This window comes from Monodon monoceros, unplaced genomic scaffold (assembly GCF_005190385.1).
Source record: "Monodon monoceros isolate NGI ecotype Baffin Bay Population unplaced genomic scaffold, NGI_Narwhal_1 Super_Scaffold_20, whole genome shotgun sequence".
NCBI lineage: Eukaryota > Metazoa > Chordata > Mammalia > Artiodactyla > Monodontidae > Monodon > Monodon monoceros.
Genome location: NW_021703777.1, coordinates 61,166,886 through 61,178,586, shown reverse-complemented (window position 1 = coordinate 61,178,586; position 11,701 = coordinate 61,166,886). Strand labels below are relative to the sequence as shown.

General features: G+C 41.8%; 1 protein-coding gene across 2 annotated transcripts; it reads right to left on the bottom strand.

The window, feature by feature from the left end:
* Window positions 1-523: 523 nt before the first annotated feature.
* Window positions 524-1,022, bottom strand: LOC114902726 (ragulator complex protein LAMTOR2-like). Of its 2 annotated transcripts, XM_029235225.1 has the most exons (2): window positions 783-1,022; window positions 524-701 (listed from the first exon to the last, which is right to left on the bottom strand). In XM_029235225.1, exons 1-2 carry the CDS (start codon window positions 1,020-1,022, stop codon window positions 645-647), a joined length of 297 nt encoding a protein of 98 aa, XP_029091058.1. In that variant the 3' UTR covers window positions 524-644. The 2 variants fall into 2 exon arrangements, with proteins under 2 accessions (XP_029091058.1, XP_029091057.1); XM_029235224.1 differs by having other exon boundaries at window positions 524-1,022.
* Window positions 1,023-11,701: the final 10,679 nt, after the last annotated feature.

The window sequence follows — 11,701 nt, the reverse complement described above, 5'->3', positions numbered from 1 at the left end:
ATAGTCTGAGGCCATGGAGCCTGATTTCTCCAGCTCCATTTTTCTTTCTCAGGATTGCTTTGGCTATTCGGGGTCTTTTGTGTTTCCATACAAATTGTAAAATTTTTTGTTCTAGTCCTGTGAAAAATGCCATTGGTTATTTGATAGGGATTGCATTGAATCTGGAGATTGCCTTGGATAGCATAGTCATTTTGACAATACTAATTCTTCCAATTCAAGAACATGGTATATCTTTCCATCTGTTTGTGTTGCCTTCACTTTCTTTCATCAGCATCTTATAGCTTTCAGAGTACAGGTCTTTTGCCTCCTTAGGCAGGTTTATTCCTAGGTATTTTATTCTTTTGATGCAATGGTAAATGGGATTGTTTCCTTAATTTCTGTTTCTGATGCTTCATTGTTAGTGTATAGAAATGCAAGAGATTTCTGTGTATTAACTTTGTATTCTGCAACTTTAGTGAATTTATTCATGAGCTCTAGTAGTTTTCTGCTAGCATCTTTTTTTTTTTCAAGACAGGAGTTGAAGTTTATTCTTGGGAAGAACAAAGTCCCCCCAACCCTCCACATCCAGGAAAGCTTCCCCAGGAGGCCCTGCCCCTCCAAATGGCCATCTCTCTTTTCTGAACCCCTGCTTCCACCAACACCCATTATGATGCTGCTACTTGGGTGAGAGGCTCCTTCAGGTACTGCACCAAGGCCTGGGCCTTGGCCTTGAGCATTCCGAAGCCAATAGTCTCCTTGGCATACATGCACAGTAGAAGGTTGGCCACTCGAGTGATGGCTACCTGGCCCTCCATGCAGTCCATGAGGATGAATTTGAGATTGTCTTCATTAAACGCTTGGTTCCCATTCCGGTCGTAGGCCGCCCAGATGTTACTGGTAATGGCAGCGGTGACCCGGGCGTCTGTATCCCCGTAACCGGAGTAGGCCAACAGAGATCCCTCGTTATTCAGCAGCAGGGTGCTCTGGATGCCTCCAGTGTTGGCCTGGCTTAGCACCTGGGTCAAAGCCTTGGGACGCAGCATGCCTGCGGCTCCTATCCCTGGGCTTTTGCACCCAGATCCCTGAGTTTCCTACTGCTGCCCTCTGCCTGCTGCTTCCCATAGTCCAGCTGCCCTGCTCCGGAACGCCCTTAGCATCTTTATGATCTTCTATGTATAGTATCATGTCATCTACAAAGAGTGACAGTTTTACTTTTTGTTTTCCAATTGGGATTCATTTTATTTCTTTTTCTTCTCTGATTGCCATGGCTAGGACTTCCAAAACTATGTCGAATAAAAGTGATGAGAGTGGACACCTTGTCTTGTTCCTGATCTTAGAGGAAATGCTTTCAGCTTTTCACTACTGAGTATGATGTGAGCTGTGGGTTTAGTATATATGGCCTGTATTATGTTGAGGTAGGTTCCCTCTATGCCCACTTTCTGGAGAGTTTTTATCATAAATGTGTGTTGAATTTTGTCAAAAGCTTTTTCTGTATCTATTGAGATGATCATATGGTTTTTATTCTTCAATTTGTTAATGTGGTGTATCACACTGATTTGCAGATATTGAAAAATCCTTGCATTCTTGAGATAAATCCCACTTGATCATGGTGTATGATCCTTTTCGTTTTTTTTTTTTTTTTTGGTGTATTATCCTTTTAATGTATTCTTGGATTTGGTTTTCTAGTATTTTGTTGAGAATTTGTGCTTCTATGTTCATCAGTGATATTGGCCTGTAATTTTCTTTTTTTGTGGTATTTTTCTCTGGGTTTGGTATCAGGGTGATGGTGGACTCATAGAATGAGTTTGGGAGTACTCCTTCCTCTTCAGTTTTTTGGAATACAGTAAGTCCCCTACATATGAATGAGTTCTGTTCCGAGAGTGCGTTCATAAGTCCAATTCATTCATAAGTCCAACACAGTTAGACTAGGTACCCAATTAACACAATTGGCTATATAGTACTGTACTGTAATAGGTTTATAATACTTTTCACACAAATAATGCATAAAAGACAAACAAACAAAAAATAAAGAATACATTTTTTTTTTGGCTGTGTTGGGTCTTTGTTGCTGCATGCAGGCTTTCTCTAGTTGCGGTGAGTGGGGGCTAGTCTTCATCGCAGTGCATGGGCTTCTCATTGTGGTGGCTTCTCTTGTTGCAGAGCACAGGCTCTAGGTGCGCAGGCTTCAGTGGTTGCAGCACATGGGCTCGGTAGTTGTGGCTCTCAGACCCTAGAGTGTGCGGGCTTCAGTAGTTGCGGAGCATGGGCTCAGTAGTTGTGGTGCGCGGGCTCGGTAGTTGTGGCGCACAGGCTTAGTTGCTCCATGGCATGTGGGTTCTTCCCAGACCAGGGATCAAATCCATGTTCCCTGCATTGGCAGGCATATTCTTAACCACTGCACCTCCGCAGTGGAAGGGAAGTCCCAAGAAAACAATTTTAATCTTACAGTACAGTACCTCAAAAAGTACAGTACAATACCAGCTACATCATTGCTGCTTTTACGCTTGCTTCTGGACATCCTGGGCTTGAAATAAAGATACTGTACTACTGTACTCTATATAGTACTGTACAGTAAAGTACACAAAAGCACACCACTTGTAGAGGATGCACACATGTGACAATGTACGCCAGATACGTGAACTAACTCATGTGATTGGACATGCGAGCGCATGTTCACATCTTTGAAAGTTTGCAACTTGAAGGTTTATATATAGGGGACTTACTGTAGTTTCAGAAGGATAGGTGTTAACTCTCCTCTGAATGTTTGAGAGAATTCGTCTGTGGAGCCATATAATCCTGGACTTTTTTTTGGGGGGGTGCTGCATTGGGTCTTTGTTGCTGCACACAGCCTTTCCCTAGTTGCAGCTAGAGATTTGGGCTGCTCTTTGTTGCAGTGTGTGGGCTTCTCATTGCAGTGGCTTCTCTTGTTGCACAACACGGGCTCTAGGCATGTGGGCTTCAGTAGTTGGAGCATGCAGGCTCAGTAGTTGCAGCACACAGGCTCAGTAGTTGCAGCACGCAGGCTCTAGAGTACGTGGGCTTCAGTAGTTGTGGTGCATGGGCTCAGTAGTTGTGGTTCACAGCCTCTAGGGCACGTGGGCTTCAGTAGTTATGTCACATGGGCTTAGTTGCTCCACGGCATGTGGGATCTTCCCAGACCAGGGATTGAACCTGTGTCTCCTACATTGGCAGGCGGATTCTTAACCGCTGCGCCACCAGGGAGGTCCCTGGACTTTTGTTTGTTGGAAGTTTTTAAATCACAGTTTCAATTTCAGTACTTGTGATTGGTCTGTTCATATTTTCTGTTTCTTCCTGGTTCAGTCTTGGAAGATTATACCTTTCTAAGAAATTGTCCATGTCTTCTAGATTGCCAATTTTATTGGCTTGTAGTTGCTTGTAGTAGTCTCTTATGATCCTTTGTATTTATGTGGTGTTAGTTGTAACTTCTCCTTTTTCATTTCTAATTTTATTGAACCCTCTCCCTTTTTTTCTTGATGAGTCTGGCTAAAGGCTTATCAATTTTGTTTATCTTTTCAAAGAAACAACTTTTAGTTTTATTGATCTTTGCTATTGTTTTCTTCGTCTCTATTTCATTTATTTCTGCTCTGATCTTTATGATTTCTTTCCTTCTACTATCTTTGGGTTTTGTTTGTTCTTTCTTTAGTTTCTTTAGGTGTAAGTTTAGGTTGTTTGAGATTGTTTTGTTTCCTGAGGTAATATTGTGTTGGTATAAATTTCCCTCTTAGAACTTCTTTTGCTGCGCCCCACAGGTTTTGGATCTTTGTGTTTTTGTTTTATCTGTAGGTATTTTTTGATTTCCTCTGATTTCTTCAGTGATCCATTGGTTGTTTAGTAATATATGGTTTAGCTTCCCTGAGTTTGTGTTTTTTACAGTTTCTTTTTATTGTAGTTGATTTCTGATCTCATAGCACTGTGTTCAGAAAAGATGCTTGATATGATTTCAGTTTTCTTAAATTTACTTAGGCTTCCTTTGTGGACCAGCATGTGCTCTATCCTGGAGAATGTTCCATGTGCACTTGAGAAGAATGTGTATTCTGCTGCTTTCAGATGGAATGCTCTATAAATTTTAATTAAGTCCATTTGGTCTAATGTGTCATTTAAGGCCTGTGTTTCCTTATTGATTTTTTGTCTGGATGATCTGCCCATTGATGTAAGTGGGGTGTTAAAGTCTCCACTATTATTGTGTTACTGTCAATTTCTCCTTTTATGGCTGTTAGCATTTGCTTTATATATTGAGGTGCTCCTATGTTGGGTGCATATATATTTACAATTGTTATATCTTCTTCTTGGATTGATTCCTTGATCATTATGTAGTGCCCTTCTGTCTCTTGTAACAGTCTTTATTTTAAAGTCTATTTTCTCTGACATGAGTATTGCTACTCCAGCTTTCTTTTGCTTTCCATTTGTATGGAATGCTTTTTTCCATCCCCTCACTTTCAGTCTGTATGTGTCCCTAGATCTGAAGTGGGTCTCTTGTAGGCAGGGTATATATGGGTCTTGTTTCTGTATCCATTCAGCCAGTCGGTGTCTTTTGGTTGGAGCATTTAATCCAATTACATTTAAGGTAATTATTGATATGTATGTTCTTATTACCATTTTGTTAATTGTTTTGGATTTGTTTTTGTAGGTCTTTTTTCTTCCCCTCTCTTTTGTTCTTTTCTCTTGTGATTTGATGACTATGTTTAGAGTTGTGTTTGGATTGCTTTTTCTTTTTTGTATGTGTATCTATTGTAGATTTTTGGTCTGTGGTTATCATGAGGTTTTTATATAGCAGTCTATATATGTATTTATATATACGATTGCTTTAAGTTGCTGGTCTCTTAATTGCAAATGCATTTCCAATATCCTGCATTCGTACTCTTCTCTCCTCATGATTCCTGGTTTTGACTTCATATTTGTGTATGGATGATTTCCTACCTTTACTATATGTTTGTCTTTACTGGTGAGCTTTGTCATTGGTAATTTTCTTGGTTCTGGTCTTTTCTTTTTCATCTAGAGAAGTACCTTTAGCATTTGTTGTAAAGCTGGTTTGGTGGTGCTGGATTCTCTTAGCTCTTGCTTGTCTGTAAAGCTTTTTTTTTTTTTTTTAATTTGGCTGCGTTGGGTCTTAATTGTGGCATGCGGGATCTTGGTTGCGGCATGCAGGATCTTTTGTTGCAGCATGTGGGCTCTTCATTGTGGTGTGTGGGCTTCTCTCTAGTTGTCGCACATGGGCTCTAGAGTGCACAGGCTCAGTGGTTGCAGCACACGGTCTCTCTAGCCGTGTAGAGCTTTTGATTTCTCTGTCAAATCTGAACAAGAGCCTTGCTGGGTAGAGCATTCTTGGTTGTAGGTTTTTCCCTTTCATCACTTTAAATGTATCATGCCACTCCCTTCTGGCCTGCAGAATTTCTGGTGAAAAAAACAGCTGATAACCTTATGGGGATTCCCTTGTATGTTATTTGTTGCTTTTCCCTTGTTGCTTTTAACATTTTCTCTTTGTTTTTAATTTTTGTCAGTTTGATTAATATGTATCTCAGAGTGTTCCTCCTTGGGTTTATCCTGTATGTAACTCTCAGGGCTTCCTGGACTTGAGTGAGTTTTTCCTTTCCCACGTTAGGGAAATTTTCAATTATTATCTCTTCAAATATTTTCTCAGGCCCTTTCTCTCTCTCTTCTCCTTCTGGGACCCCTAAATGTGAATGTTGGTGCACCTAATATTGTCCCAGATGTCTCTTAGACTATCCTCATTTCTTTTCATTCTTCTTTCTTTATTCTGTTCTCTAGCAGTGTTTTCCACCATTCTGTGTTCCAGCTCACTTATTTTTTCTTCTGCCTCATTTATTCTGCTATTGATTCCTTCTAGTGTATTCTTAATTTCAGTTATTGTATTGTTCACCTCTGTTTGTTCTTTATTGATTTATTTTAAAATTTTATTTATTTATTGGCTGCGGTGGGTCTTTGTTGCTGCGTGCGGGCTTTCTCTAGTTGCAGTGAGTGGGGTCTGTTCTTTGTTGCAGTGCACCAGCTTCTCATTGTGGCTTCTCTTGTGGCAGAGCATGGGCTCTAGGCATGCAGGCTTCAGTAGTTGCAGCACGTGTTCTCAGTAGCTACAGCATACAGGCCCTAGTGTGTGCGGGCTTCAGTAGTTGCAGTGCATGGGCTCAGTAGTTGCGGTGCACAGGCTCTATGGCTCGCAGGCTTCAGTAGTTGTGGTACACAGACTCAGTATTTGTGGCTCACAAGCTCTAGAGCGCAGGCTCAGTAGTTGTGGCACGCAGGCTTAGTTGCTCTGAAGCATGTGGGATCTTCCCAGGCCAGGGATTGAACCCATGTTGCCTGTATTGGCAGGCAGATTCTTAACCACTTTGCCATGAAGGAAGTTCCTCTGTTTGTTCTTTAAATCTTCTAACTCTTCGTTAAACATTTCTTATATCTTTTGGCCTGTGCCTCCATTCTTTTTCTGAGATCTTGGATCATCTTTACTATCATTATTCTGAATTCTTTTTCAGGCAGATTGCCTATCTCCGCTTCACTTAGCTGTTCTTCTGGGGTTTTGTCTGGTTCCTTTGTCTGGAACATATTTCTCTGCCATCTCATTTTGTCTGACTTTCTGTGTTTGCAGTCTCCGTTCCTCAGGCTGCAGAATTGTAGTTCTTGGTTCTGGTGTCTGTCCCCTGGTCGGTGAGGTTGGTTCAGGGGCTTGTGCAGGCTTCCTGGAGGGAGGGACTGGTGCCTGCCCACTGGTGTATGGAGCTGGGTCTTGTCCTTCTGGTGGGCAGGGCCATGTCAAGGGGTCTGTTTATAGGCAGCCATTGGCTCAGGACAACTTTAGACAACTTTGCTGATGGGTGGGGCTGTGTTGGTTGTTTGGCCTGAGTCGTCCCAGCACTGGAGCCTGCAAGCTGTTGGGTGGGGCCAGGTTTTGGTGCTGAGATGGCGACCTCCAGGAGAGCACACGCCCGATGAATATTCCCTGGGGCCTCCGCCACCAGTGTCCTTGCCCCCACAGTGAACCACAGCCGACCCCTGCCTCCCCAGGAGTCCTTCCAAGACCTGTAGTTACATCTGGCTCAGGCTCCTGTGGAATCACTGCTTTGGCTGGGAACCAGTGCACATGAAACCTTGTGTGCTCCCTCCAAGAGTGGAGTCTCTATTTCCCTCAGTCCTGTGGAGCTCCAGCACTCAAGCCCTGCTGGCCTTCAAAGCCAAATGCTCTGGGGACTTCTCCCAGTGCCAGAACCGCAGGCTGGGGAGACTGACATGGGGCTCAGAACTCTCACTCCTGTGGGAGAACCTCTGTGATATGATTATTTTCCAGTTTGAGGGTTGCCCAACCAGCAGGTATAGCATTTGATTATATCGCGAAAGCACCCCTCCTACCATCTGGTTTTGGCTTCCTCTTTGTCTTTCAATGTAGAATATCTTTTTTGGTAGGTTCCCATCTTTTTTGTCGATGATTGTTCAGCAGTTGGTTGTGATTTTGGTGTTTTCGTGAGAGGAGGTGAGCTCAAGTCCTTCTACTCCCCCATCTTGTCTCCTGAGGGACAATTCATTCTTAGGGAACTTGATGCTCTGGGACATCCCTGTTCCCCTTCAAGTTGTGCCAGGATGGGTAGGGTTGTTTATGGGCTGGGGTCTACATGGCAGGGCCTCAGCTCCATGACCTGCCTCAAAACCCAGAAATAGCTACCATTCCCTTCCTTGTTTTCTTTCATTCCTCTGAAGACACACTGATTCATTACTCTGGAACTGTCCCTAGACACTGGGTGGCAGACCCAGGTCTTCTTTCTCAGTGCCTAGTACAGGCTCGACCAACGGGGCTGCAAAGTGCACTGCAGCTACAATCCTAAATATATTCTTAATTTTTGGAAACTACCCATCCCTGATAGTACATCACTTAATTATCCAGTCTATAATTGATTAATCACACACCTTATTGTCTAACTTTAGCCTAGAAAATGCACTGGAGGATTCTGTGTTTTTTAAAATGTCAGTCTTAAAACAGAACTACTTATGTCACATTTGATTCTTGTGTCCAAGAAAAGAGTCACAACTTCCTAAGTAATCAAAATTCATGAGAAGAACTAAAGAAAACTTGGCTAGTTTATACTGTAAAATTGTTACCTGATTTTCACACACAGAGTACACTCATTGGGATAAGTGGACATGTCGCTTCCACACACAGGGCTAAAGTCCCTGGGACATCCTGGTAATTTATACTGATTGCAATCTGGCTGGAAAAGAGAAAGGAAGACAGCAATTGGAGAATACTGTGAGACTTTCTCATCACAAAACAGCTGAGAGGAGGCCAAACACCCACATTTTCCTAGATTTCCTAGAAACAGCCTACAGAAAGATTTCTATTTTCCACAAAAAAAAAAAAAAGTTTTTTCTAATGCAAAAATCAGATGCAGTGTTGAAGCAATGGGTCAGTACCTGCTATGTAAGAAAAGGACCTCAGAGGAAGGCTCTGTCTGGCTGATTTTTAAATGAAAGTCCAAGATATGTCACCAAACCTACTTTACTATCCTCCAGCTTCATAATTTGCTCTTCACTACCACCTCCATGAGAATGTCCTGTTATATTCCACCTAATCCCTGTGCATAATGCCCAGACCACTCGGGAATCCTGTCTGGACTTTTAAGATACTGGCATTTAAGCAACAGCATTAAAGAAAGCAGTAGGTTCAGAATTAGATCTCAGGGGTTGTTATGGGTTTAATTGTGTCCACCCAGAAAGATATGTTAAAGTCCTAACCCCCAGTACCTCAGAATGTGACCATATATGGAAATAGGGTCTTTATATAGGTAATCAACTTAAGGTTAGTAGAATTGGCCCTAATCCAATATGACTGGTGTCCTTATCAAAAGGGAAATATGGACACAGAGTCACACACAGAGGGAAGATCATGTGAAGACACCAAGAGAATGCCATTAACTAGCCAAGGAATGCCTGAGGCTACCAGATACTAGGACAGAGGAATAGAACAGATTCTCCCTCTGAAGGAAGCAACCCTGCCAACACCTTGAGTTTGGACTTCTAGCCTTGAGAACTCTGAGACAGTTCATTTCTGTTGTGTAAGATACCCAGTTTGTGGCTTTATTACGGCAGCCCTAAGAAACCGATATGGGGTCATGGAACTCAACCCTCAGATTCAATGGAATCGAGGCCAGAGACATAACATGTCTTATGCATAGCCACTAGTCTCTAGCAGAGCCAGGACTAGAAATGGTCACAATGGTCACACTATGATGTGCAGTGTCCCACTTTAATAACAGGTTAAATATATGGCCTGCTGTATTTCTGTTTGTGTATGTTTTAGTAGTGATTACCGTTCCTCACTTCAGAGTAAGTCACCCTGTTTAGCATTCTTAATAAATGAACTACACATTTCTACTGATATCTGGATTTATAAAGAGCTAAGCAGGGCTGGCCATGGGCCAAACTCTAAAGTAAAGAACTTTTTTGACACTTTCCATCCTCCATTCAGCCCTCTATCTCCATTTAGGAGCCTGATGTGTTCTTGCTGCCCCAGCTTCATTAAGATGTTGCCTTCCAGGGCTTCCACAGGAGAGTAGATGCCCTCTTATCCAATGAGATTGGGACAAGTGGTAATTGCTCACTTAATTGAAAAAGTCAATTAACAGGGAAACAATAACAGAATCTCTTAAAACATAAAAGAAAACAGATGCCAATCTTTTGATGTAAGACAATGACAAGGCACATGGCCAGCTGTAATGCTACCTACACTAAGATAACCTCCCTTGCAGCTAGGTATGACCATATGATCAAGGTCAGGCTGATGGGATACAAGTGGAATTATTGTGTAGTAGCTTCTGGGAACCTCCTTTAAAAGAAAGTTGGTACCTGTCCTCTGCTTCCCCCAATTCTTATTCTCCTTTGTCCATTCCTCCATCCTGCTCCTGGGTACATGGAGCGCTACTTTTTATCTTACAGACCGGGAGGCCAAAGGCCATGTCCTAAGATGGCAGCTCTGTGAGCTGTTATTTTGAGTCGTTGTTTTCTTGCAGCTGAATCTAATCCTACCTGACATAAGACATAAGACTTTTCCTATGAATGTTTCAACTAATTAGAGTTCTGTGCACTATCACTGCAAAAATCATACACATAATAAATCACCTACGATTTCCTGTTTTGGTTTCTTTAAAAATGGGATTTCTCAACCCCATTCATATTTTGGACCAGATAATTCTTTGTTGTGTGAGGCTGCCCTGTGCATTGGAGGAAGTTTAGTAGCATCTCTGTTCTCTATCCACTAGATGCCAGTAACAACTCCCCAGTTAGACAATCAAAATGACTGTCTAAATGTCTCCTGGCGGGTAAAACTACCCATTTTAAATATTGTGAGAATTTAAAGACACTGTTACAACAAGGTAATATACAATTAAAACATAATTCCCCAATTATTTACCATTGTTTTACCTACACCTAATTCAAGAGCAATTTTTTTGTTTTTAGCGTTTTGTCTTTTAGCAAGTCTTTCAAAAGCATTTGACACAGTTCTCATATAAACGGCTTATCTCTTTACACTCATGTTTATGCTGTTTTTACATTTTTAATTAAAATAAGACTGGAGACTCACATAACAGGCCTGTGAACACACATACTTGAGTCTTGGTGAGAATACAACTCCACTGATGGAAATATTCGACTTTACAAGAGAGTAGTCATACGAGACAGTGGTCTGTCTACAACCAGTGAGTGAGTGATCTGCTGTGGAAACTGTTCAGAGAGAAAGGAGAGGGCCGTATGTGAGTTGCTTAAATGGAAGATGCCAGAGTGAGTTTTTGCTGTTATTATCCCCATTTTTCTGAAAGAAAATCAAACCCAAGAAAACTGAGTCATCTGAGTAAAAGTATTATTGGGCACCCATTAAGTGCTGAAGGCTGGGCACCAAATAACAAGACATCATCCTTGACCACAAAATATACAGTTTACTGGAGGGAGACAGACAATTACAATTCAGTGCTCTGATGGGCTAGTGAAGAGCACTGGATCTGGAGTCAGAATGCCTGGGTTGGAACCACAGTTCCACCATTTCCATGTGAACTTGACCAGGGGGATAATAATGGTACCTACTTTTACTGCTATAAAGGATTAAGTGAGTTATTCTATACAAAGAATTTAGAACACTGTCTGGTATCTAAGCATTCACTGTTGAAGGAAACCAGGCTATGTCACCCCCAAAATATGGCTCTTTGATATAAAAATTATTTTGAGCTAAAGGCAGTTAATATGCAGCTCTCTCTCTCTCTTCCCCTTTTCTGCCTAAGGGCAGGATATAAATTCTCCTTTACTGGAGATGACTCTGGACTCTTATCAGTCCAGAGGTGGGACCTGAGGAATCTGCAAACAAACCTTACCCCATTAGTTTCCTCCCATTATTTGTCTTCCCACTGTTTGCCACCCTTGGAAGCCTAAAACCATTTTCCTTTGTCCTGTCATTTATCTACAAACTTATTGCTCTCTGGTAAAGATGCTATCTATATAAGGCAGATTTCTAAGCCACCTCTTTGAATTACTCATCTCTTGAGTGCTCCCATGTGTATGCACAATGCACTTGTTAATAAATGTTTGTTTATTTTTCTCTTGTTAACCTGTCCTTTGTTGTAGGGGACCCAGCTGAGAACTTAGAAGCGTAGAGGAAAGATTTTTTTCCTCCTTACACTAGCATGGTGGTGATGATAATGCAGTGTAG

Coding starts and splice junctions, on each gene's coding strand:
- LOC114902726 (XM_029235224.1), bottom strand. CDS start 1,022: ATGCTGCGTCCCAAGGCTTTGACCCAGGTGCTAAGCCAGGCCAACACT.